At 40.1% G+C, this 27,981-nt stretch overlaps 1 protein-coding gene across 3 annotated transcripts; it reads left to right on the top strand.

Annotated features, from left to right (window-relative positions):
- The first annotated feature begins 68 nt into the window (after positions 1–68).
- On the top strand, positions 69–26,734 carry LOC6567209 (protein eva-1 homolog C). 3 transcript variants are annotated; one of them, XM_001993581.3, is made up of 12 exons: positions 70–149; positions 10,428–10,991; positions 15,412–15,534; positions 16,195–16,334; positions 18,671–18,812; positions 22,062–22,244; positions 22,313–22,456; positions 22,525–22,785; positions 23,292–23,660; positions 24,356–24,702; positions 25,995–26,163; positions 26,424–26,734. In XM_001993581.3, the coding sequence occupies exons 2-12, from the start codon at positions 10,772–10,774 to the stop codon at positions 26,732–26,734; spliced, it is 2,409 nt and encodes an 802-aa protein (XP_001993617.1). In that variant the 5' UTR covers positions 70–149; positions 10,428–10,771. The 3 variants fall into 3 exon arrangements, with proteins under 3 accessions (XP_032596046.1, XP_001993617.1, XP_032596045.1); XM_032740154.2 differs by lacking the exon at positions 23,292–23,660; XM_032740155.1 differs by lacking the exons at positions 24,356–24,702; positions 25,995–26,163; positions 26,424–26,734 and having other exon boundaries at positions 69–149; positions 23,543–23,585.
- Positions 26,735–27,981: the final 1,247 nt, after the last annotated feature.

Genomic DNA, 27,981 nt, shown 5'->3' with positions numbered 1-27,981 from the left:
CGCTTGATGGCGCCTGTTCGGCCGTCGAGCGCGCCAGTCTAACGGGACCAGTGGATACGTAAACATCGACACACGCGCCTGCTGAACTTCTCTTTTAATGTGCTCAGAATGGGCGCCCAACACCACCCCCACCGCAATTTGTTCACTCAGTAAGTGTCGAGTGTCGTCTGGTACTGCTTCTGCTTCTGCCTTTTCTTATATTTCTGCTGCTGCTGCTGATGTTGGCTGTTGGCGTGACATCAGCATCAGCATCAGCACCAGCATCAGCATAGCCACAGATGCTGTTGACACGTTCGAAGGCCATCGCCAATGGCTGTCGTCGCGCCGGGGATGCCAAAACTCGTGAATGTTCGGCGCATTTGGCAGAGTAACTCGTTGCGGTCGCGATTTCAAAAAGTGGAGCGCCAAAACGCCGTAAGAGCCCGTCTCTGTCTCTGTCTTTGTCTCCGTATCCGTATCCGTGCCTATCGCTGCGCCCCGTGTACCCCGTGTACCCCGTGCCAGAGCCGTCTCAAAATGCTGCCAATAATCGCATTGCGGCAACTGCCGCTGCCACTAAAACCATGTGCGCCTCCTTTGCCGTGTTATTTGTGCAATGCGTATAAAATATATGCTACCCGGCCCAGTGGAAACGTGCTAATTATAATATGTTAATGTGTATGCCAACAACGGCAGCACGAGTGCAACTTGTGAAATTGGCCAAAAACTGCGCGACCACACTCTGACTGACTGAGACGGCAACACAGCTACAGTTGTTGGCTGACTATTGCTGGCTGCTGGCTGCTAGCTGGCCTGATGCCTGCCACGGTGGGGAACGATGTGTAAATATTTGGCACACGCCGAGCATCGAGGCAGCGAGGCACTGATGCTTCCCTCAGCACCCAGTACATAGCACCCAGCAACGAGCATCGAGCATCGAGCATCATCATGCCAAAGCCGACCAAAACGAAAGCAACAAAAGCAATTATGCAAATATTGCAAAAATAACGGCAACAGAATGGTTCACTGTTAACGCGCACAAGAGTGCGTGTGTGTGTTTTTGAATGTGTGTTAGCCAACTCGAATTGATTAGCATAAGCGGATGCGGCATTGGTCCTGCGAATTTTGCCCCCTTTGCCTACGCACTTTAACAAATTTGTTACATATATGCAATTCCACACACACACACACACTTTAGTGCGTGTTGTGTGTGTGTGTGTATGTGTGTGCGTTTGCGATGTGCACAATTAGCGCCAAAGTCCACAAAATCGACTAATCAAACAAAGGGACGGCAACGGCGGAAAACTCAAATTAAATTGGGGGGAATTCTTCACGCCTCTGCTGACGTCGCTGGCTACGACGACGACAACGACGGCGCCGCAGGCGTCTACATCGAATTTTGCTTCTGCTTCTGCTTCTTCTTCAGCATTACCCTGCCCGGCCGCATCATTCGCAAAATACGCGCGTAATCTATTTTCATCGCTCGACTTATTTTAATCTAGATTCGGCCCTCTACACTGTAGCAGATAGCTGATAGCAGATAGCTGGCTAAGTCAATTGGGTAAATGGTTAGCTGGATGGCTCCTCTCTCTGTGGCTCTGTGGCTCCCTGGCTCTCTCAATCTCAGTCTCACTGTGCACAGTGCAGCAGGACGAGGACTGCCTGTCGTCTGGCTGTGGCATCAATTCGAGGCTTTGCATTCTTGGTTGCGAAATTAAAAGTAATTTTTAAGGATTTATCACGGATTTGCAGTATCATCGTCGGCATACTGACTGTGCAATTTTTATATCTTTTATTTTCTTTTTTTCGGTTCGGTTTTTGGATTGGGATTATAAATTGATATTAATACGCGTAATTTACATTGCTGCCACTTACCAGAGTCCAGTCGCTCTGGCACTGCCACTCGAGGCACTCTCAGTCATGTCTCTGTCACTGTCGCTGTCACAGTATCCAATCTCCAACACAATACATTCCCCCCCCCCCCCCCCTCGCTCTTCCAGCCACGCTTGATTTTATCGCAGTCAGCATCAGTTTCGAGTTGCGCGTGTAATTAAATTATCGCAAGTTTATCGCAGAAGAGGAGAGAGTACCCAGCAGCAAATTTGAGGATGGCTGCTAAACCAAAAATATCTGGTCATCGGAGAAATTTCATCTCTGGTTAATTACGTGGTTAGATTTTCAGCAACTTTACCTTAATTATAAATGGCTTCCTCTCAAATCTTTTACCGAATAGAAGACAAGCAATCTGCAGGTAAATCGCAACTTGCAAATAACAAAAAATTCAGCTTGTATTCAAAGTTTGATGAATAATCTTACGAGTTGTTTTTAACTAGCCCATATCACAAAAAGCAGTTAATAATCGCTCAACCGGATTAACGAGTCCGGGTACGCTTCTGATCCGATTTGTGAGAAGCAAAGCGATTGGGAAAAAGTTGACATCCGGGCTGCCAATATCTCTAAGAGCATTGAAGCTTTAATGTAAATCCTTGGATACCTTTGAGTGATTATGTAAACAGTTTAAATGAGTACTCAAATAGAATAATTAAAATGCCCTCACATCAGGATGCGAGGACACCAAAACGAATATGACGAAGCATTTCCCCGAAAGGAAATTAGGCTTGATATTTGTTTTAAATTTCAAATTGAATTTTTTTTAATCTTTTTTTTTCATAAAAATATATAATTTAATGAATACTTCACAGTATAGTCCATACATTTTATTTTAATCTTAATTTAATTTTCTACAGTTGCTGTACATGCTGAAAATGAAAAACTAAAGTTGTGCATTTTTTTGTAACTGGCCGAAGGAGATAATTTATATGCCTACATTAAGCGCAGCATCAAAGCCGAGGCGATACAGAGATTTACAATGATTGAAATTTATATATAAAAAATATATCCTACTTGGGCGTATTTGCATGTTCAACCATAAGCCAACCTATTCTACATGTTGAAAGCCTGTCTGCACTCTCAACGATATGTGGTAGAAAATATAGCACAGTCGAGTGATTTGATTGACAGATCTGTCACTGATTCTCCGTTTATTGGGTTACATTCACTTCCTTTTCATGTCAGCATAATTTATTATAACATTTTAAAATTTAAAACTGATACAAATTTCTTTTTTGTTTGTGTTTTTTTCGTCATATTATTCAACTGCAGCACAGTGTTTCTGTATGTATATGTGACTTTTATATACAAGTATTTTTATACCCTGCAATCATAAATGAAAAAGTAAAGGAATAAGGCGTATTAAATACATAAAGAAATTTATGTATGCCTCTTAAAGTCGAGTTGATCCATCCAGATTCACTTATCTCTCAGCATCGTAAGGATTGTTAACAAGGAAAATTAAATAATATAATATTATATTTAATTCTGTTTGGATTTCAAATAAGAGAACATTCAAAATGTAATTTGACTAAAAATGTTTTTTTCACCCTTTAATTTTAAAGTAATTAATATTTGGCCACACCTTATCTCAACTTTTATAACGTTCGCACTTGTATTATTACAATTTTGTTTTCTTCTGTATTATTTTTCTTTCGCTGTACATCTCTGAAAGAGTTTATTTACATTATTTTCATGAATTTTCTTTTTTCATTTTTTTACAGCATATACGTTAAGGGTAAACAAGTCAACTTCGATGTCTGGCGGGCATTTATACATTTATCCGGTTTTCACTTGCCTTGCACTTTTGCGCGCTGCTCGCTTGTTGTTTCCCATTTTGTCTCCTTTATTATTATTAAACCAAAATAAATTGTTCGATTGTTTGCTCAACAGAGTGTTACTTTTTAAAGGCCTACTGTGTTGGATGGCAGCCGTCTATCGTCTCTCGCAAAACAGTTTATTGGCAAAAAGGGCATAGAAATATGATGTTCCCGTTAGCAGACTCGCAACTGTAGCGGTTCGAAGCGGCATCGAACACATGTTATACTTTCTTTTTGTTTTCGTAAGCATTTTCTTGCCCTTTACCATTTGTATGGCTCCAGTCCTGGCCCTCTCCCTGCCTCTGTCGCTGTCCCCGTTCCCGTCCCCGACCTTGTCCCGTCTCTTAACAATCACAATCAGACCCTGCCGTCGCGACGTTTTGTTTGTTTGTTTGCACATTCTTAACTGGCAATCAGGACCAGCCATGCCCCCCAAATTGTGAGCCTTTGAGCATGTGGGCGGTTGAGTGTATATGCGTTTGTGTGTGTGTGTGCTTGTGTGTGTGTGTGTATGATTGTTGTGGAACTTTCCTCATTTTGCTAATTTACCATTATTTACTTGTTGTTTGTTTGGAAAGAGCCTCAAGAATATTCTCTGCATAATTGAAGAATATGTCATAGAGAAATATGCAACATCCACACGAATATTCGAATATTCAAAGCAGAATAACATATTAGATGAGGCATATGGGAAATAATGTTTGATGTTGATTGGCTTGCAAATCAATTTCGAAATTGCCACAAATAGATTATCTGACCGCAGTTTCTTGTTAGACCGATTTTAAGCTGCAATCAAATAGAATCAATTCCACTTGACTTTTGTCCGCGACTGCGGATTGGTTGCAGTAATCAGTTATTTATTTTTGGAGCACTCCTAATATTTTATTAACGCCTCATGCGGTCGGTCTGTGGCCAACCGCACCAACATTTCAGCGGCTTCGTATCAGCTTATTCGTGTAAATTCAGCGTGTGTTTGCTTGTTTGTACGTGTGTTTGTTTGTGTATGGGTTTGTTTGTGTGTGTGCGTGTCTGTGTGTGTGGACTTAACTAGGTCAGGGGATTAACTTTGTTAATAATAAAACACATAATATTGCTCCTGAAGCTGCCGTGCACGAAATCCTTACTTAAAGTAGCAGCTGGCTTTAAAATGTTTGTTAAGCGATGCAGAAGAAGGTGGACACTTATTGGTGGCGGGGGTTTTGTAGTTGAAGTGATAAGCGGAGACGGGGGGGAGAGAGTGACGCAGGCGGGTTATTTGCGGGTCGCTCTGATTTCGCTCGCAACGCACAGTTTTTGACTCTGGCGTTCTTTGCTCGCAAGGAATCTCTTGAATTATTTATGACAATTAAGTTGTAATTTCATTTTATTGCCTTCAACAGAGCCAACATTTCACCGTCCGCGTACACTTGCCACATGCCACACCCCGCAATCCCAACATCTTCTATATCCCCGCCAGCATCCCACATCGCTTACTCGGCCACGGCTCGTATCCGAATATGTAGTTCGGCTCCTTCAACTTTCGACTCCACTGGCCTTTCTTTGTTCTTTCGTCATTTGACGCAGCTGCGCAGCATCTCCATGACCATCGTCTCACGCCATTCTTTGGCCATTCAGAGCCCCTTTCATTTTACTTTCGCCAAATGCCATCGTAAAGCGGAAAATGTATGTTTTTGCCCTTGATACCACGAACCATTTTTTGTTTGGTTTTACTCGTGGTTTTTTTCTTTTCTGTTCTTTTTCATTTTTATTTATTTTTATTTTGCGGCACACGCACTTTATTATATGTTCGCGTATATTTTCATATAAGTGCTCCAAATGCTTTACCTTTTGGAAAATTCCCGGAACAGGTGTTTTTCCCTTGTTGGGCATGAAAAGCATTTGCTGCTCGTGAATTGTTGAGTTTTCAGATTAAAGAACAATATTCAATAGCTTTGTTCAATTACATATCTGAAATTAGTTTAATTCAATTAAAATAACAAATTGAACATCAAATGTTTTTAGCATTTTTTGGGTTTTTGTTCCTTGCCAGCTATGTATATTGAAATAATCTTTGAAGGCTGTGTTCATTTCGTTGCACGATATATTAAAGCTGAGCCTATGATTAAAAATAATGCTGGGCAAGTAATAAAGGACAAGGGCAATTGTGGTCAATATGACTCCCTGACTTGACTGGCCTAACTATGCCCTCATCAAGCATGAGCCAGGGCTGCTAGACCAAATTTAATATGCGGCATATTTAACACAGCACAGATGCTCCGAGATTTGCACGAACCCTGATCAATTATTTACTGAATAAAGACACCATTCTCAGCAACTGCCACAGCCTAAGCCACAGCCTCTGCCATTGGCATTGCCTGTACCTCTGTCTCTGTCTCTGCTCGGATGTCTTCGCCTTCATCATTGCCTTGGTTGCTGCTGTGTCGTGGCTGTGTCACGTGGCTGTTTTGTGATTTTTGGTTAGGTAGCTGCTCATGTACTAGACATTATTTAATAACATATTCTAGTTACCAATGAAAGTTGTACGCGACCCGCTAACCAAATTAGTCAGTGTCTTAACTTTGCCATTCGAACTGTGCTGGGGCACAGCGGTGTTTGCCAGGTTCACTGTGTAGTCTGTGAGATTTAATAGGCCGACAGCTGGGGTCCCCCAAATGCAGCTGCTGACTTCTTGAGGAGGCGAGAAGCTATTGCAATGTCAAAAGTTTTTGACACGTACAACGACTAAACTTTTCAGCGGTAGCCACGACATAAATAAACACGCCCTTGTCGTTGCACAGTACGCCGGGATTGGGATCTGTAGAGGCACCGGAACGTGACCAGCAGCCGACCAGCGGTTGCTCACGTGGCCAATTGCCTGGGCCTGTTTTGTCCGATTTGTCCTTTGATGCTGCTGTGCTCGTAAATTTTTCAACAAGTTTTTATTATGGTTGCGTGTCCTTGCACAAAAACACAGGCTCCCCCAACTCACACACACACACGCACTCGCACAGGCACTCGTATGTATTGTACACACACACACAAGCACACCCATACATTCTTTTTCGTGATTGCGTCGGGCTTTTTTATTCTGTATTTATTTTATATAATTTAGGAATACGGCTGGAAATAATTTATAGCTCTGGAATTTGCACATTAATCCTGCAAAATGTTGCCAAATTATTGAGCCAATAAATATTTACCTTGCTCACTGCCCAAAAGCCCCTTGCAATTCGCTCGCTTTACGCAGCTCGCAAAACTTTCCAATCCCTGTTGGCAGAGTTCTGACGCTAAGCCATAATTTTGATTTAGACCTCTGAAAGCTGCTTGGGATTCCTTAAGCATGCATTTATCTTTTTCGAACACTGGTGTCGACAACCGACAAGGCAAGGGTTCTACGAAAATTACCATATTCAAGATCCTCTTTGCCGTGGCTATCAATCACTGCATGTGAATATGAGTTCTGTATTTTGAGACAATTGGGCCAGTTGAAGATTTATGGCCGCATTGTATACAATCTATGTATTCAATTTAGAATGCCTGACATCCCCCAAGTTAGGTGAATCTGGTTTAATCTAAACTCGTTCGTTTGCTCCCTTGGGCTGACTCTTGCACAATTCACCCCAATTTGCGTGTAATATTTAGTCCAATTTTGATTATCCAATTGTTCCCGAGCGTTTGGTTTACGGCTGTGCGAAACATTCGTTCTTCAATTGACTGACTATAAATATAAATTTACAGTTTTATCGAACGAATCAAGCAATTTAGCAAATTATTGAGTTGACAGATATAAAGCGTATTTTCATCTGTTTGCGACCAAAACCACTGATGAATTTGGTGACTGCCGCTGTGTATTCCTGTTTTGCGGTGGACACGATGTGTTGAAAACGCCATTGAATTTATTTGGCTATTTGAGCGAGTCGCAAAAACTGGCTGTTTGATATTTGCATGGAGTTTGGGTGGACGCGGATAAGTTCGCTGACCGACCAATTTCAATATGAATTCAATTTTCCGCTAAATTGAACTGAGCACAAAAGATGAGAAAATGCGAGCGCAACTTTCCGCTTAAATAAATTCTAATAAATAACTGTACGCAACTCAACTTGTTAGTGCCAAGCAACTAATATCCAACCGCTATGTATGTAGTTGGGTCCAACCTCAAGTAAAATTTTTGCTTGCGGCAGCGGATGCTGGGCAAGATGAAAGTTAAAATATTTATATATAAATATAAATATGAATATATATATATATATATATATATATATATATATATATATATATATATATATATATATACTAGTTTTGAAAAAGAAAAACATTGAAAAGCCATAAACCAAAGTTCGCCAGAAAGTTCATCATGATGAGTGGTGGCTGCAACAACCTTTACAAAACCTTCAACAAGCAGCCAAAGCCAAAGCAAAACAACTAAAACGCCTTCGACGGCACGTCAGATATCCAACAGATTCAGATATAGATACAAAGGCAACTCAAGACAAGCACAAACGTCGATGTCGACGTTGACGTTGCCGTCAACGCTGGCCGCTGCTACTGTTGCTGCTGCTGCTATTGCTGCTACTGCTGCCTTTGCAGCTGCATCCCCCAGAAGCATATGGAATGGTGTCACTAGTAGGACCATAGGCAGTAGAAGGTTTATGGTGTCGGTTATGTGGTGTTTGCGGGTGCGGGTGCGGGTTGAGCAGGACAAGCACTTTCCGCTCAGCTTGCAAAATATGAAGTTTGCTTTTGAAACTTTGCGGTTTTTGGGTTTCTCGCAGGCGAACAATAACGAAGAAAACGCCGAGAAATACATTAAGCCAACATAAAGAAGCATTTTTTAGCCAAGCATAGCAGCTAAACATATGCAGGTTTGTGTGTGTGTGCTTCTCGAGTGTTTCTGTATGTGCATGTGTTTGCGCGTGTGTGTTTACATGCTTGCCTGTTTGTGTGCTTGTGTTTTGTGTGCTTGAAACTGACGTACTTACTCATAGCTCTCAGGATAACAAGGGATTTGTTTGGTCCCTACACGCTTAATACTCAACCCGATACGAAAGTTGCTTCCCCTTTCGTTGGGGTTTAGCTTTCATCATTTTGTGTTCATCCGTCACTCCAGCGGACAGAACAGAAGCAACATTCGGCTACGGCCTTGTTAGACCAGCCGCCCGAAAGTGTCAGTTAATGAATGTTTTGTCATACTACAACTCGCATCTTTCACCGACTTTACAAAAACCTCAGCTTGCAGCATCCGAAAACATCCCACATAGCAAATACACCACTCATGTATTTTGTTTATGCGTGTGTGTTTTTTGTAAATTTGGGGCTTTTGGGTGCTTGCATGTGTGCTTGTGTTTGTATCTGGCAATGTGTGTTTGTGTGTGTGTTTGTGTGTTTTTTTGTGTGTGTGTGTGTATGTATGTAAGTTGCCCATTACTCATCTCGTACGGTTTGCTTTTGCTGGCTTGCCGCACATCAATGTTAGAATTTCATGGATAAATGAACACAATTGATACCTTTTGTGTACTTTTAATCTAGCCAGAACGCCCTCAACTCACTTGTTGTTCCAAACTATGGAAGCCGATAACTATAGAAAACTACCCTGGATGGGGTATCAGAGAAAAAGAGATAGTCAGAGTTTCGTATGGTTCTATCAAAATTGACAGCTGCCAAAATAGCAAATTCCATTCTACATCCATTATTATTTTGTGTACTTTTTTTCAAACGTAAAAATAATACATTTTAAAAACTTGAAGTAAAAATATTCACAACTTTTCACAAAAACAGACATTCATGTAGCTTTATGCTTATAATATATAGTTACTCCAAAATCTTATGTAAATGTTGTTCTGATACAAAAATTTGATCAGTAGATTAGAAATTCCGTGGAATAAGCTACCGTCTCGTATATTTCAAATTTTGAGCATTTTGTCAAGTTTGACACAAAGTAAATTTTTACTAATAACAGTAAAACCAAATATTCCTATTAGCATAAATAAAATATTTAATTCCTGTATTAAATCGTTAAATTGATTTTAAACAACACAATTAGTAATACAGGCTTAAAAATTGAACGTGCAATTTACAATTAAATGAGAATATTACCTCGAAGCTAATGAAAACAATGTGCCAAAAATAATGGATATTTTACCGCTAATCCTGCCGTATTCGCAATTGCTACAAACAGTTGAATTTGTTTTAGAATCGCTTTTGGGTGTTGTTAAAACAAAAAGTTTACAATTTGTTAACCAAACTAATTAATTGTGATTAATTTGAGTAGCGAATTTTAATTTAAAATTAATTTGGAATTCGATAAACAACCTCAAACTCAACAGAAAAAAGGCGCGAAAATGGAAAATCCCATAATTTAATAATTTTTATTGAGCAAATAATAAATGTTCAAAGCGAATGTTGGTCCTTTTTTTTTCATTAAACAATAAAGTTTTACGTAACAAGTAATGAAATTGTGTATTTAAATCCAGAATCTACATAGAGCAGTTATAAATTGATAAAATAAATAAAAAAGAGAAAATCGCAACAAAAAAAAGACGACGCTAACAGCGTGTGAAATTAAATTAATTGAATTTCTTGTACAGCACAAAAACTAACAAGCCAGACACAATTTAAATCATAAAAAAAGTGACATAAAGAAATCAAAATATTTTGTGTAATAATTCCAGCTATAAAGCAAGTACAGAATTTAGTATGATGAAGCGCAAATAAAAAGTGTACAAAACAAAATTATATATTGATTCATACTTTCCATTAAAGCAGATGATATGATCGATGCGACGATGCCAATGCCATGAATACGAAAATGTATACCAATATGAATATGAATATGAACATGAACACGAATGCGAGTATATTGACCAGTCGTATGAGGCATTACAATCGACGCCGCTGATGATAACAATAAATATGAAAACTCAAAAAATTCAAATCACCAAATCTGGGGGCACGCAATAAAATCGACCATAAAGAACATCAAATCAACAGCAGCCGCTAAACAACGATAACATTGGCCAACACGGAGACTGAGTCGACGACAGCAGCAACGGCAACAACAAGAAAAACAACAACAACAACATCAACATCAATTCCGGGCGTTGGCAATGGCCGAACCGGAGCCCAATCCCGCACGGCATCTGCAACGGCAGCACTGGCAATGCTATGCCACATGCCTACCGCAGCCCCAATCTAGCAAATGTCGGCACGTGCACTACCAGAGCTCCTGGGGCCGTAGCTGGAGCAGAATCGCCTGGTTTCTGACTGTTGTGTGCCTGCTGACGCGGCCCGTCATGCCGGAAGTTATTTATCGAGTTGATCCTTTGGGTAAATGTTTTGTTTTACTTTTTTTCCATTTGGCATTTCAGATACTTGTATAGCCACATCTACATATAGAAATTCGCGTCGTGTCCGTTTTATCTGTAGCAATAATCGTCCCCTGTTGTCGCTGCCATCCCACGACTGGGGTCCTGTGACGCTTTTTAGCTAATGCCTGCTGCCGAATGCAGGCGCCAACTCCTGCTTCACATTTTTATGCCAGTCCCAAGAACTGAATTGGCGTTTTTATCCGCCTCGTTGCCCTCTGTAAAATACGTATTTATGTATTTGTACATGTATATACATATATATTCATATATTTTTATGTACTTATGTATAAATCATAATTAAGCACAAATACACACTCAAAGTGGCTGTTTATGGCTTTTGTGTATTTTCCGTTGTCCAGTTTCAGTTCAAGGCAACGAAACTGCTTTCTACGGACAAAGTTTCACAAATGATCTGAAAAGCGAGAGCGACCAAATATTTATGTTCGTCATTAATGATTAATAGGGTAGCCAAAGCAAACATTCATAAATTAAACCACATTAATTAACTGCCCGTCACAGTAGATACTCGAAAAGAGATGCTGCCAATCCACGTTTCATTGTCATAAATGTTGAATCATGACCATGGACCACTTTGAGACTACTTCTAACAGTTCCAATACCACGACATATCCAAACACGCAAAATTGTACGCATTACATACAATACACGTATATACACATCTTTTGTAGACCAAATAAAATCCACGTCGGATTTTGGTATGGTTTCATTTCTATTTATAGTTGTATATACATAATATAAATGTGTTCATATACATGTGCTATGAAATATTTACGAAGTATAATGACTCTTTCCAAAGAAAAATTCCTATATTTGAATTTTCTGTCACCACTTATCGATTGAATCAATCGTCAGATTGGATATGCTTGCAAAAATTAATTGCCATATTTGCCGCAGTACAGAAATAAATGATTCTGCCTTAATGATGTGCAAAAAGATATATACTTTGAAAGAAAAATGAATCTTTTCATTTACCAAATTTTCAATCTGGTAATTAAATGATTAAATTCGATGAGTGCTAAATTGCATGTCTCACAAGTGTATGTCAATGTTCTCTTATACAATTACCGAAGTATTTATAAGAGAATAAGCACCACTTTCAAGTGCCCCTTAAGAGTATCAACATATTTTACGCTCATCTGCACACATCTATTAACAGGGCTCTAAGTGCAATTAAATATTTTTTCAAACGTTCTTTTCGAGTGCGTAACGGTCTGGGTCATTAATTTCAAGGACATTGCTTCAACAACTTCGTCTAAACTTTGAATTTATGTGTTGTCGCAAAAGCAGCAACAACTCCGGCAACTTCCATTAAACTGTTCGTCACTTGCTATTACTCGTGCGTCTCATGCTAGCCATAAATATTCAATCGTTGGAGCTGTGAGGTTTGATAATTTTGTATACCCTCAAAAGGGTATAATAAAATTGCGGCAATGTATGTAGTACGTTGACGAAATCAGCTCCACCCCACAATTTTAAGCATACAGCCTTCTCACTTGACATAAGCTTTTTATATATTCTTATATATTCAGTATGAAAGAGGATCTCATAGGCTATAAGAGTTACAGACTTCAAATTTTGAGTGTAATAATTTCTACAATAACTTAAAGTTAACGAGTACCTATATAAATAAAGCCACAATTTTAATGATTTCGTAAAAATTAAGAACGATTAAGAAACAGCAAAACTTGGGTTCAGGGTATCTCCTAGTCGAGCTATATCGAATAGAGCATTCTTACTATTTTTTGATTTTTTAAATTGGTAGAATAGATACCGCACACAAAAAACACAACAGTCTGGTACATATGGTTTACTCCGACCCCCCTAATCAAGGAGACATCTGAAGGGCACTGTCCTGGCATTGTGCGTGTACTTAGACCGCGTACTGGCGCCTTGGGTCGCGTTGATAACGGAAACTTTCACGGCCTATGCGCTTCTTTTACATTTCCCAGAGTCGGTTCACATTAAGATGTGCTTTAATCTCCCATCTTTGCTTGCCTGGTGAAGGACAACCGTGGGGGACGGGTGAGGAATGTCGTCCTTGTGCCATTGTCATATGCGATGCCTTTTAGTGTCTTGCTTGAGCTGTAAAATTTAACTGGAGGCGACAGGATCCTGAGCACTCGCACACGAGTGCCTCAGCAGGCTCCCACACCTCGTCATCCTCACCTCTGAGTAGATGCTTCAACAACACTGCGGCCATATACTTACAATACATGCCGCTGGGTCGTTAATATTCTTGTTTTTCTATTTTTTCCTACTCTGAACACAACAGCAATGTCAAGTGATATAACTTTTAAAAGAAATGATGCAGAATGTTTTGGTATTCAAAATTTGTATACAAAGAATTTTTTTCAACGTAATTCCGAACTAAGATAGGACAAATATACTCACTCAATCCGTTATATATTTTCTTACTTACAGCAGCATACATATTTGTACAAATCAGGCAGTCTAGTGCGATTACAGGGTATACCATAATCGTTTACACCTCCAATCTTCATTTGCTTACTCTATAAATATTAACACTTGTGTTTGCGTGGTCGGCGTGGTGGTCTACATTTGCTTAACTAAACAGCCGGGTAAATGCTTACCAAAATTATGAAAAGTGAAAGAGTTATTATCATTTTATGTAGCATAAATTTGCATGAAACGTCCACCTGGAGTGCTTGGTGTATCTGAAGCCGGAGACCCAGCCTAAGGGCGCATCGTGGTCGTAAACTGTCGGGAAGACGCCGCCTGGTTTTGTGATTTAGGAGGATATAAATGTGCACACGTGTTACACTTACTTTGGGGCTGGCTAGTACTACCACCTAGGAGATGTTGCTGTTTGTCGTTACCAGCCATCTCTCTAATAGCCTACCTCTTTTGCGATTACAAATTATTAAGATGCTCGAAACGGTTTTTTTCTCCTGAACATGTTAGCTGTTTACTAATTCTGAAAATGAAATATTCACAGTCAGCCAGGCAAAGGAATCTGTAAACATTATTCATAATTGAGATCATTTTGTATACCCGACACATGACAAGAACTGAATAATATTTACTCAAGTTATTACTTGATTACTACCAGCGTATATCCTTTCATGTTATAGAATGAATTTTTCCAACTGGCTATAATGCCATTGCTAATTGCTTTTATAGTTTTTCATGTGTGCAACTGACTTTTGCACAAAACTCAAACAATCTATCATAGCGGAATTCACGGCGAAAACTGGCTTTCAATAATACAAAAATAACATGAATATGTTTGTCTATACATGTGTATACATGTGTAACACACACGCACACACACACACACACACACACGTATTGCTCTAGTTCCCATCGTTTTATGCTCGTAACACACATTCCACCATGCATCCCCCTTTGGCAGCTATTGTAAGGCATTTGTTTTGTAGTGTAAACACTTACTCATGCATACACACATTTTCACACACATTCTCACACACACAACAAACACACGTAAACAATTTGGGTAATGAAGTCAGTGGCTCAGAGGATGCCCCATCACCGTCGTCGCCTCTCTAAAGTGGATAAGAGAAATGTACAATAAACAGAAACAAATGGCGCACCATTTTTTCCGCTGCCAAAATGCTACGAAAAAAAATGTTGGGGAATAATTTCACATGAAATTGAATGTCTGAGTTTGCTTAGGTGTCAAGTGTCAGTTAAGTTGAAGACTGAACGATTGCATAATGGAAATTCAATTTACTTTCTTGTACTTCAAGACTATTTTTCCATTAGACACTGTGTGAATACCTGCTACAGTTCAGTACACATCAATTCAATTCCGCTTAAAGTTTATTATAAATACAATTAATTTTGTATTTTACTGTTATTTAGCCACAGATAACGTTAAGAATTGATACAAATTTGCGACATGACATTTCAATTGATTAAAAAAATTCCAATTTATATACTGTACACAGAAAAATAAAATTGAATTCTATACTCGGCATGTAGCAGTTTATTTTCCCTTCTGTGACACTGATAAAGCTTTTGATTAAAATGATAATAAATACGTATCCTGAACAGGAATTTTACCAAATGTTTGGAATGTGAAAATTTAATTTTTTCAAAAAGCTCTCTTGTATGCTCGGACGCCTAGATACCTTTGAAGCATATTATCTTATTTTATGGGGTAGACGTAATAATATTGATTTATTTGAATTTCACTTAAGTCGAATTCTGGAGCGCAACCACTGTTGCTAGTGTCTATACTGTAGTTTGTTGTCTGTTTGCATTTGCTGTGCGTTATATATACATTTATATTCATATATATGTTTTTTCTTTTCGCTTTGTTCTTTATATCTATACATATATTAATGCATCCCGATTTTGGCGTTGTTTGCTTTCAGCTCTGCTCGCTGCCACCTTGCGGACGTACCAGCGTGCCGGATGCGATTCAGAACAGCTGTCACTCAGCTGTCCACGTGGCACTAGCATTTCCATAGAACTGGCTCAGTACGGACGAGCGGGTGGTAAGTTCCATTGTCACGTTCGAAGAAGAGTGAAGTGGAAGTGGAATTCGAATTGGAATTGGAATTGTAGGTGGCTGCGTATATGTCTGTGGAATGGAAGGAACATGAGGGCCAAGGGCATCAAGTGGACTGAACAGCGAATGGTCGGGCTCTTGCACTGAAGCGAATGCCAATATCGCAATTGATTGATTGTTGCCTAAAGTTTGTCCGTTACACGCGTCGATTGTACGCATTGTATTTTACTTATTTGTGTGTGCACGTGGGTATGTTGTGCCACTCAGTGTACTTTCCAACGCCCACATGAGTAGTGGTGGTGCGCAGTCAAACAGGCAGTCTAACAGACAGACAAGCACAATGAAAGCAAATGAGGAGTGAACCGTGCTCCGCATACGCCCATATCAAGTATACTGTCTGTGTGCCCGACCCTACATGGTGGCGAATTTGGAGTTTTCGGAGATGCTCACAGATTGAAATGCTTTTGCATTGAATGCTGTTTCTACTTGGCACTCGACCCCGATAACCACTCCATGCCACGCCGCTCCACTCTACACTCTAGTCCACTTCAGTCCACCTCACTTCGCACCACTTCAGCGTACTTCGAAAATCGACGACGACAACGACACGTTCACAAAAAAATTGCCCTCTCGTCCACTTGAACAGATTTATCCGACCACAGCTTGTGTCCGCCAGTGTCGCAAGAGGACCTCACCACGACCGGAAGTGCTGGCGATGCTGTCATCCACAGCGGCACTGAAATTGAAGTCAAACCGCCGGAAACGTGTACCGTAAGCGGATTACAGGTAAGCTGAATCAGTATAATTGCAATTCCATCATCGTCGCACTCATCATCGAAAATAAGGCTCAGCCACACTGAGAGCACTGCTGAACACCCGCACACTCATATACTTAGCCTCACATAGTATATGTTATTCATACATATATATATATATATATATATTTATATATAAATATACGACTAGTACAGTGTATCCTTCTACATATTGCAGCGACATCAGCCTGCTCGAACAACTCAGGCAGTACTTTGGCTTACCTTTTTCGACTAAATGTATTTTTCCATTTTCCGCACGATTCCACAGTCTGCATTTAAAGATGAGGCCATACATACAAACGCGATAAAATAGCTGCCTTTTGGTCAAATACACACTCCCTCACATATTACACGATAGAGAAAAGCAGGCAGTTCAAATAAATCAGTGAAGCAGAACGATGCCATAAAAACAGCAATAATTCATAATGAAAATCGATTCGATTCACTTTGGCCAAGCAAAAGGCATAAATCATAAAATTTTTAGTTACTTAAACCCAGTCAAAGCTTAAACCGACCAAATACGGCATTTATAAATAAACACATATATACTTATACATGTACTTATTTATATATATGCGATTCAATAGTCAAGCGGGTGTAATCGTTGCCATCAAAGCTCTCTGACTCTGACATCAATAGTCCGAAATATTTTTTTGTCTTTTGATATGTGTTTTAATGTTTACTGCAATGGCGAATATTAGTATATGTGGATAAATATAGGCAACTGCAATCAAAATATCAAGGCTGTTTGACTGCGACTGTCATTAATATCGTTGTAGTGATTTAGGGTATCTACCCAACATATCCTATTAAAAACTCTATATCAAATTGAACTTCAATTCCAAAATAATTTAGTGCTGTGAAAGTGGTTTGCCCTCACATGTGAATGTTTGTATATATATGCCGCAATTTGTCACATTTATGAGGTCGTTTGGTATTCGCAATCGGCAATATTGTGTAGCTGTGTGGGAGGAACCTGTATAGTAGTTAATTTTTCATTGAACCATATCCTTCAAAAACGGTTTGTGACGAAGCTTTCCCCATTTCGTTTGATGGAGCACATCAATTTAAAGTAAGACGATGACTTCATGTGCGGTGTGTGACATAACCGCATCGGGTACACGGCCAGGGACAGGATACTCACGCTTCATTTCCGGTGGCTCCTTAAAACGGAACTGAACTGCGCCCGGCCGCAAGTTTGACTCTTGACTTATGGGGCTGGGCACATTGCAGCAACGCCACAGTTACCCCATACTGCAGATTCCCAATGCCAGATGTGAGTTGCGAGTTGCGAGTGACCCATAAGCCAGTGCGAGAGAGGCAAGTGTATGCTCGAACGACACCAGAAACGAGGGTAAACAAATTATGACGAGACGAGTCACAAGCAGCAGTCGTGCGTTCCATACGCATGCAGAGGAGCTTCGTAGTAACCTCAAAATGCAATTACGGTTTGTGTACTTTTGTGTGTGAGACACAAAGTGCGGTTCTAAAATCTGACTGTTTAATAACGAATCAAATTATTTGGCTTTAACTGAGCTTCGTTGTAGTGGTGATAACACCCTTACCATATTAATGTAATTTATTTAAATTGCACACAACAAGTAAGAATTTAGATTATGTTTGATCATATATATACAATACAAATACACTATAAACGAATTATATAAATTTAATTGACTTAAAATTAATATGAAAGAAATCGAAAACATCCTTTTAATTGCTGTGCGGTATATGTATAATCCGATTAAAGTTGAATTTGTCATCCAAAAATTCTTGTCCGCTTATCGCGCCCCGAGTCATTTTACAAATTCGAACAAAATTATAATTATTCACCTATTCATACTTGCCAGTTAAACTGGCTGGCTAACAACTGTTCTGCGGAATTTTAAGCACTGACTACAGCTTCTGTACGTACACAGACACAATATATGTAGTCCGACTAGCATATGCAGCATTACATATGCAACATCTGAGTGCTGTTTGCCGCTTTTTGCGCCTGGTGGAATTGTTAAGGCATATGAAATGCATTCATAGCTTAATCTTGTAGGCAGACAGAGATTTACGACTCTGCAGCTGAGGTGGCGCCATGCCAGCGCCAGCCAGCATCCATTGTTGGTCGCTGTTCGTTGTTGTTCCTTTGCCGCCACCAAATTCAAGGATGTGGCTGCAGTTGCCATCTGCGCCCAACAATCTATCAATAGCACCCTCATCGAACCCGCTCACTTACTCTACCAATATCCTATATACATGCACTGGGCCTACATATAGCCACTATATCTTGCTTTTTGTAACTGTATTTTCTTATAGTATGCCCTGCTGCAGACTGTGGTGGATGCCTGCCAAAAGAAGAGGCATTGCAAGTTCGCTGCGAATTCCAAAACGCACACCACTGGGGATCCTTGCTCGGGCATACGAAAATTCGTCGAGATTGCCTACAAATGCCGTCCATGTAAGTATGCCAGGCCTTTACGAGGTCAGCCAACCGGTACTTTTGTCCGTACACAAACACTTGCATGCACTTTAAAAAATATAATCGATGCGGATTGCGCCGAGTCGAGAGTTGTAGAGCATTCCAGGTTATCTGCCTCTCGTTTTTGTCCTTGCCGCATGTACCATGATATATATTTTATTTGCTCAGTGGCAAAATGAATATTTGCCAGATGCTAAAGTGCCAAACATCAATTTAAGTTCGGTAGCAAACAAACAAATTTATTTTCACTAAAAGAAATAAGCAATCATTTATTCAAGCATCGTGCAGATGATTTTAATGCCAATAAAGTACAAATGCTCCAGTTTTGTGTTATAGTATATTTTTCAATCTCCAGTTAGTCTATAGAATCTATAAATATTCCACAGGTAAACAGTATATGAAGCCTATAGCTATTTATAGTCGAAAATCAGTGACCCATTTGCAAAGAACAGTCACAAGAATCAATCGAATAATATTATAACTGATATCTTGTCCAACGATTTTTTGTGTATTTTATTATCGCTTAGCTAACACAATTTGTAAAATCCAGATATTATATAATAACATCGATAGAGTTCCTCATAAAAATAATTAAGTGAAATGGCATCCACGTAAAGCATAAAAAGTGTTATCATAATAATTATCAAAAGGCGCCAAAGTAAAATAAATGAGAACTTCAATTAAATAGAACTTCATAGTGATAAGGGTGCCTGGTACAGGGCAATGCTTGGCTTGTGCTGCAAATTCAGCTATAAGCATAATGAAAAATGCAGTTGCGCTTTTGCATTTGCTTTTTTCAGCATTAAAATAGTTGAATAAACTTTTTGCTGAGTTATTTGCATAGTTTTTCCGTGCTCATTTTTTTCACAGCACTCCGCCTCCTTCACACTCCGTTTGGACTGTGCCAATAGTGATTGGGCTAATGGCACTCGATTATTTACGATCCGCTTAGCAATTCATGTTTAATCGTAATCACTCGGTAAACTAAAGCCGATAAACGAACAGATGAAGCCACCTAAGAGGAGCCTCATTCCATTGAATCACTTTGCTTTTGAGGCGTTGGCATTTTTGCCATTGGATGACAATCGTTAAACGAGTTCTTAATGCCCCCAGCAGACAGTTCAATTGGACTGTATTGAGATTCTAGCTGCCAGAGCCGAAAAGATCTCTTCATTCTATGTAATTCTTTGGTAATTTGCGACAGCCCTTTAGCCATTCGCTGCCATTCTCAGCACTTTGCAACTTTGCCGGAAATATTATTTTCCTTTTTTTCACGGAATTTTTTTTGTATTTTTTTGTGACAAGTGACGCAGATGTTATCTTGTTAAAAAGCACACAAACAAACCGAAGCAGTGAAACAAACAGGAGCGAGACAAAAGAGCAGCGCAGCATTCAAATTAGAAAAGGGAAATGCACAGCGGGTTGAAAAAGGGCAGTTTGCTTGTACTTGGTCCGCATAGCTCAGTACTTGGCTAGCACGTTGTCGGGGAAACCAAGGGGCACTGCAGGGGCCTTGGAGAGGTAATATAATTAAGGAGAGCCGTTTTTTTTTTTCTAAATTGTCTGTTATCTTTTGCTCATTATGGACACCAGCGACAAGTAATAAAACTGCAAAGTACGAGTGGAAAACGTTGAAAAATGACGGCCTGGTTATGTGCGTGTAAGCGCAAGCAACCCCAAGCCCAACTCCGGAGCTCCAGGCGAACATTGCATAGCAGTCACAGCCAGAGTCAGAGCCACAATCATCGCCACCGCTGGCAATGACTGAAAGACTGAGTGGTGGAAGAGCATACACCGTGCCAGACGGCACATTGTGGTCATAAAAATATGGCAATTTTCAACTTTTCTCACGTCTCTCAATAATAAAACGTGCACTCGCACTCTCAAACGGAGCTGGGAATCACAGCACCCAATAGGACGACCGTGCACGTACCATGTGGGAGTCGCATCCAAGGGCCGGGGCTATGCAGTCATTGCCTAAAGCCCAGGCCTGTAAACATGCTATGCAAATATTTACTAAACTTATTAAAGTTCATCTCGGACCGTACTCTTGCTACAGAAATTCCTTTTGGTATTCATCAAATTATGTATATAAGTAGAGATGTATATATTATTAATATATGTAGGTCTACATACATATCGTACATAGCACTTAAAGGTGCCTGTAAAAGTGCAAAGCAAGAAAAAGAGCGCCAGCAGCACAGTTTATAATTGCTTAAGCTTGGACCCTTTCCGGGCCACTTTGAGCAAAGCAAGCAAAAGCAGACGAAAATGTTGAAAATCGTTCTTGACTGTACTTTGACAATTGCAAATCTCAGTTTGGCTGACTTCCAACAGATTGCTTTGTAAGACGTATACATCATATGTACACATACTATGTGCAATAGAGAGAAATGCCCTTAAACATTTATAATACATAGCTTAACAAAAAGTAATTGGATAATATATTTTACTTTGATTTTCTTGTAGCGCAGTGTCGTAGAACTCATTTATCAAATTAAGTTAAAGACAACATGGCGTATGATTAATTAATGTAACATTGATACTTACAAAAGTATACAATATGGGCTTAACTGTAAAATATACACTAATGAATATGCATTGGCAAGTGCTTATTTAAATTTATTTTGACGTTTGAATGGATAGGTGCATAATTTATTTTAATTAATTTTTTCGTATAGTAATTATTGATTTTAATTAAAAGAGTGTGACTTGCTGATAAAGTTTGTAGAAAAGCAAACATTTTCATAAAATGTATGTATGAAATGAAACATGTATGACATTTCCAATGCAATGTTATTATTAGCTAATTGTAATGTGTGCACTCGCCTAATTTAACTTTATAAATCGTTTTTAATATGAAATGACAACTCAAAAGTTAATGGCAACAAGGCGTATGAGTAATTAATGCGATTTAAAAAGTCTTGTGCTTTGAATTATGCAACATGTTGTTAATCCATTTTGGACAACATAGCATATGAATTCAAATTATTATACAATAATTCAATCAAATCGACTTTACTGTGAATTATCTCAGAAAAAAGATTACAAAGAAAAAAATCTGACCACTTTTGTTTGCTCTTATTTATTTATGCTCTGGTCGTATGGTAATGATCCTGAAAATTCCAATCAGCGCAATTAAAACATATTTTAATTAATGCATATTTTTTAAACGTACTTTTATTACATATTTTCAATCATTTTTTGTATGCCTGTCCTCGGTAACAGACGAATTCCGTAGCAAGTTGGCCTGCGAGAACGACAATATGCCACTGATGTGCAATCCGTACTCTCGCATTGCCATTTACAGTGCTTCCTTTGGTCACACGGAGCGGGAGAGTGTCCAGTGCGGTGGCCAGGGCGGGCCATCAGGTAGTGTCCACATTAACCGAGAGGACACCGGCCAACCCAGTAAGCAAACATATATACATATGTTACTAAGTGCCTTCCTATCTCAAAGTATATTCGTTTTTTATTAGCCTGCCTTGTCTCCTACGCCACAGAGACTGTGATGCAAATCTGTCATGGACGACGGCGCTGCTCGGTAACAGCAGATGCCGGCACCTTTGGTCGGCCCTGCAAGACTGATGTGCGAATGTATCTGAAGGTCGTATATACATGCAGTAAGTATTACTTTCACTTGCATTCCAATTGATTTCTTCCGTAATCAAGTGAGCTTGTTCAATTTAAGTACCCCGCAAGGTGCTCAAAGATCGCTATGAGACAGCTGCTGAGTCGGATGAACCGCAACAAACCGATCTAGACTTGGACCAAGATGAACTTTACGACGAGGATCAGTTCTACAAAGAGTCTGAGGCCATACCGCCGGCCCCAAAGCTACAAGGTGCCAATGTGGGTCGCTCCTTTGACTTTGATGCCAATGTTGCCGGAGAAGAAGCAACGAGCACACTCCTGCCGCCTCTACTGTCACGCAACGATGGCACCCTGGAAGGTAAGCTCTACTCTTGCATATCTTTATATAAAATTCGTATAAGCTTGGTAAGTTTATTGTGCTGTTGAGTTTCTTAGTGGAGTCGTCGGTCACGTGCTTAGAAACTAGCGAATACTGCACAGATTGATACTGTGGCACAACAATAGATTTATAATTTAGTGTTGCAGAGCGTCGCGTGTTCGTACGAGCTTTGAAAAGCGTATGCCGTGGCGGCATTCTCGGAGTCTTTCGCTTACTACAAAGGCACTGCGTATTGTACATAAATATTTTAAGAGCACGCCATCCGTCTTCATTAGCCAGCTGGGTAGCTTGCGTTTGAGCCATGCTCGCTGCGCATTCAAGCAAGCTTTGCGTTTTCGAGTAACGTTAACTTGCGTCAGATAATGTATGCTGTCGTCGTAGCGTCTGCTGGCAATATTTGCGTTTGCCTTTGATGGATGTTAGGTCGTCTCAGAATATTTAGGTCTTAACACAAAAAAATGCTCGCACATTGCCATTTTTCGCAGAGCGATTACAGTCATCTATGCGGCTCTTAAACCGTATAAAAGAGTCATTCACCCATCAATCGGTAGCGTCAACTACATTGGTCAATGAACAAATTATCACAACGACCGATGCTACTCGAAATGAAGTTAATGTGGAAAATGGCATTGAGCTGGAGACAGAAGGCTATGATATGGTTGCTAATGCTAATGATGAGATCAGTAAAGGAGCTGATTTAGTGAAGGCAAATTTCTTCTATCGCCGCAAGTGCCAGATGGTTGATGATTGGGGGCCAATTGGTCTGAACTGCACCGAGGAGGATATCGTCACTGAACGTGTCGAAGTGGTTGGTTTCTTGGCAAATTGGCTGAACACCTATCTATACATCCGAAGTGAGTTGAGAGATCCCCGCGTTGTGTTTCCCTTTGGCATGTCGTTCGTACAGCTAAGGCTTTCATGTGTAACTAATCGAAGTTTTTATTCACACACACACACACACAAATGCAGAGGTATACAAACGCACACTTTCCATGCAACACACAACTTGGGTGAAGACGAGAACGGCAAGAACAACATGAACTAATACCATCAGCCATGTCACGTTTCGAAACACTGCAGACGATGTTAAAAGAAAAAAAATCATCTTCCCGTTTCCCCATTTCCATGCCTCAAAAGTAACTCACGGCTGTCAGCCTCAGCGAATGTCATCAACAGAGCATGAAGGCTGGTAGGGGTGGAGGGAAAAGGTTGACAATGCGGCCACCCACACAAAGTTGCATGTGCTGCACGTTGCATCCTGCTCGTTGCTCACCACATGGTAAACTTTTTGATTTCGTTTTAGTCATAAACAAAGTCGCCCGATTAAAACTTTAACTCACAACGCTCCTGCCACACAAATGCAGACAACCCGTTGACGAGCACACTGTCAGTGAAGATCAACCAACTGTAAAACTCATCATGCTGCTCCGTCAGGCTTAAACTAACTACTTGTTACTTGTTGTTGCCATTAGGAAAATAAGGAATACATTCGCAAAGCCCCTGACTTATATGCAATATTTCTTGTACTTTGACTTACTTTCGCATGCAGAGCACCAGGAACAATTCTACCTGTATCTAATCATATCGGTGACTGCCGGCGTTCTACTCTGTCTGACGCTTGTCATCGGCCGTCTCACCCTTCAGCGACGTGGCGGACGTTTGAAAAGGAGCTCCAGTGTCAGCGGCGTTGCCAAGAACTTTGCAGATACACCAATGGATGGAGCAGCGGGAACTGGAGGTTCAGGTGTCGGTGCAGGTGCTGCTAGCAATTTCCAACAGCTGGCAACAGGTGAAACCCACCTGGCAGACACATTTGGCGACGACATTTCCGACATTGATGTTGACGTGGACTTAACCGCCCCCATGCCATTGTCCGGCCTATCATCAAGGAACGAGGTGAGTTCCAATTAAAATTGTTTATCGAGTCTGTTCTGTGTGTGAGTATGCAGTTTGGATATGCTGTTCTATTCACGGTTAGTTTTGAATGTTAGAGCTCAGTTATGTTGACTAGTTATGTAGTTATCGGAACAATTATGATGAAAAGGCAAAATGCTGTAATTAACAAAATCACCTTCCAATAGCTGTAATGACTACTGGCCCCTTGTGCCTTAGTGATTATGTGCTAAACAAGTGGCTCGACCATTACCTGTAGTCATTACCTTAGGTAAATAAACATTTCTAAATATGGAAATTTCATTGTTCTTGCCCAAGCTGACAATAGACAACGAGGGCGCATCAAAAGCAACGGACTGGTTGTGGTTCTGTTGAAAGGAAATGAGAGGAAACTGGGCGCCAGGGAAGTTCCCTTGCCATTTAACCCATTTTAGACAAACAAAAGCAAGGAGTCCTTAAATCGGCCCGTTGCCATCCTCGGCTCCTCCACCACCATTGGGAAAATGTTACTAGCCTTGCTCCAAATGCTCGTTGCAACAATTTTTGTATTTCTCGTTGTATATTTCAAGGGGTCTGAGCATGAGGAAAACGAGCGGCAACAAAAACCATAACAGCCTTATACAAGAATAACTATATATATATATATATATAAAGATGGTTTGTTGGGCATTGTTGAAAGGTTGAAATGAAAATTACTGCACCTGTACCGCACAGACAAGCGCCTAAGGTATTTGACGCATGAAAGATGAGAAAAAATAAATACAAAAATGTTTACAGCAAATTCGGGCTGCTGAATCTTTTAAGCCCCTGCAGATTATTTTGAGTAGCTTACATTTCGATTGGGAGACTCTCGATAATTATTTGATCTAAAAAGGAAAAATGATAAATGTTGTTTGCCAACTGATTTAAAACATGATAAAACTGATTTTATACACATACATTTAAAATATGGGTAATGTTAATAAATGAACTCTATGCGTCAAAAATGATATCGGTCCAGATTATAAACCGGTTAACTCATTATAATTGAATGGATTACAAGTATTATTAAAATGCAGCAAAGGAGTTAACGCGTCTTTGTGACAGATATGAGGGAGCCAGATCTTGCTCGACCGGACTGTTGTCATTTCGAATTGCAAGAATAAATGAGCACCAGCTTAACTCTGCTTTACTTTGCTCTGCCTTTTCATATCCTTTGTCGTCACCGTCATCCTGAACGTCAACAACTCGGCATCATCTGCATGCGCCGTAAAATGGCATTGCCAACTGTTGGGTTATGTCCAAACAAACAAAAGACCTACATGACATACGCACCGACGCCCAACTGTAACTACGCTGGCTTATCGGGCGCCCAACCCCACCACCCCTCGTCCACAGCGCCCAGTGTAATGATGGCACCACACTCACAGCCCACCATATACACAAGCATGGGCCATCCAGTCGTCAGTGGGGCTATGACTATAGGTAAGTAACGCACCACTATTAAAACATATAAGTAAAGTGGACATGAACAACATTTTTGTAATTCACGTAAATTAAATTTAAGAGCTGGTTCGCTTATTAATAGCCCCACTAAAGGTATTAAAATATCGTCCCGACAAGCAACTGGCTCTGCTTTTTTATGTTACACATTCGTAGCATATGGAAAAGAAAACCAGAACATGAAAACGATAGTCACCGGTTATATACACATTGATACACCCTACCCTCTTGTCGCACCACAGGTCCACACATGCTGGGCCCGTCGGGCTTGAGTGGCATTCCGCCCACTTATTTAAGTGGCACAATAATGGTGCCTGGACATCAGCATACGCATGCTGGCACCTTACGGCGTACTCTAATCCCAACAAGCATGGGTCTGATGAGCTCACCATCACCACCGCCGGCGATATTGGGAACAGGAACAGGCATGCCTCTGCCGCCCCACTCAATGGCCTCGACCGGCGGCAGTGGGGTCTACTATGACAGCACGGTGCCGCGTAGTCTGGCACGTGGATTGTCGACGGAGAGCAGTGGGCAGTATTACTATGGATGACACTCACTTAACCGCAAACCATCAATGCCAATCGCAATTGCGGTGCGACCGCAGCCGCACTTGAACTTCAACATGCTTCCGATGTCGGCTACTATTGGTTTGGGATCGCCAACAGTTGCTGAAGCAAATGGTAGCCGTGCGGGTACACCCACCAATAGTAACAAGTCGGATATACCAGCGATCACAGTGACTGCCTCGCCAGGACCAGCATCCATTCTACTGTCAATGAAGCCTACAAACTCGGCCAGTGACACTCGCCAGACAATGAGCACGCCCACCTCTGGCAGCGGCTTGCCAATGTCTACATCTGGGCGCAGCCAGTGCTTCTAGGATCAGTTTCATAGCCCAGCGAATGTTTGCCATTTTCTTTCCGAAACTACCAAAAGCCAAGAGGCAATGGACGAAGAGCTATTCTACTTGTAAATACTGTAAGACTCAAACACACAGAATCGTTTATCTAATCAAGTTAGTAAAATTTGCAATTGAAATTTATGCATATTTCTACGGTTAATCGTAAAAGGGCAATTTAGAGGCTATCCTGTAACCAAACCCAAATCAAATTACCTATTTAGGGTAAGCAAAGGGTCTCGAGTCGAGAATTTAAAATTGTTTTAATGCATCTAGCGAAATCAACGTACTTAGTATAAATTTTAATGCCAACAACAAAATGTATGATGAAGGTCCTCATCTACATTTACTTAATATAATATACAGTTTATATATAGAACTCATATTTCATGAATTTCTAGATGTAAGTAAGAGCATGGAGTTTAGAAAATATATTTAAAATATGTATGTATATCGCGGTTAGTCGTATCCGTTGGGAGCATAACTTGAGAGTTTTATTTGCCTTAAAAACCAACAATGATAACTTATTAAAATTATTGAAAGTTTATATATCTAAAATACTCAAAGTTACAAACATATTAGGAAGACATAAAGATAGATACGAAATCTGTAAGGTCACCAATGCAGTCTTAAATAGTTAAGTTAAGCGCCATAAATGAGAATTATTCACTCATTTCAATGGAACTACATTCAGTACAAGAGCAAAATACTTTATAAACATGTTTGTTTTTACATATGTGCATATTGTACTTGTGAATACCCAAGCAAAAACTGTTTTAAAGTCTAACAAAAAATTTAATTTGGTTCACTACTTTTACAGATTAAAATGGCTATAAAAAATATGTCAGATAGCATAAAAGAGACAAGTACGATATTTCAAATTTGACGGCAGGTTTCAA

Source organism: Drosophila grimshawi, unplaced genomic scaffold (genome assembly GCF_018153295.1).
Source record: "Drosophila grimshawi isolate 15287-2541.00 unplaced genomic scaffold, ASM1815329v1 contig_311, whole genome shotgun sequence".
In the NCBI taxonomy this organism is placed as follows: domain Eukaryota; kingdom Metazoa; phylum Arthropoda; class Insecta; order Diptera; family Drosophilidae; genus Drosophila; species Drosophila grimshawi.
The sequence above is the reverse complement of the archived record's forward strand: the minus strand, read 5'-3'. Positions and strand labels throughout refer to the sequence as shown.

Bases quoted from the DNA above. Each gene is read 5' to 3' on its own strand.
- LOC6567209 (XM_001993581.3), top strand. From the start codon at position 10,772: ATGGCCGAACCGGAGCCCAATCCCGCACGGCATCTGCAACGGCAGCAC. The intron at 15,535-16,194 runs GTAAGTTCCATT...CCACTTGAACAG, and splicing joins TCAGTACGGACGAGCGGGTG to ATTTATCCGACCACAGCTTG. The intron at 18,813-22,061 runs GTAAGTATGCCA...CCTCGGTAACAG, and splicing joins TGCCTACAAATGCCGTCCAT to ACGAATTCCGTAGCAAGTTG.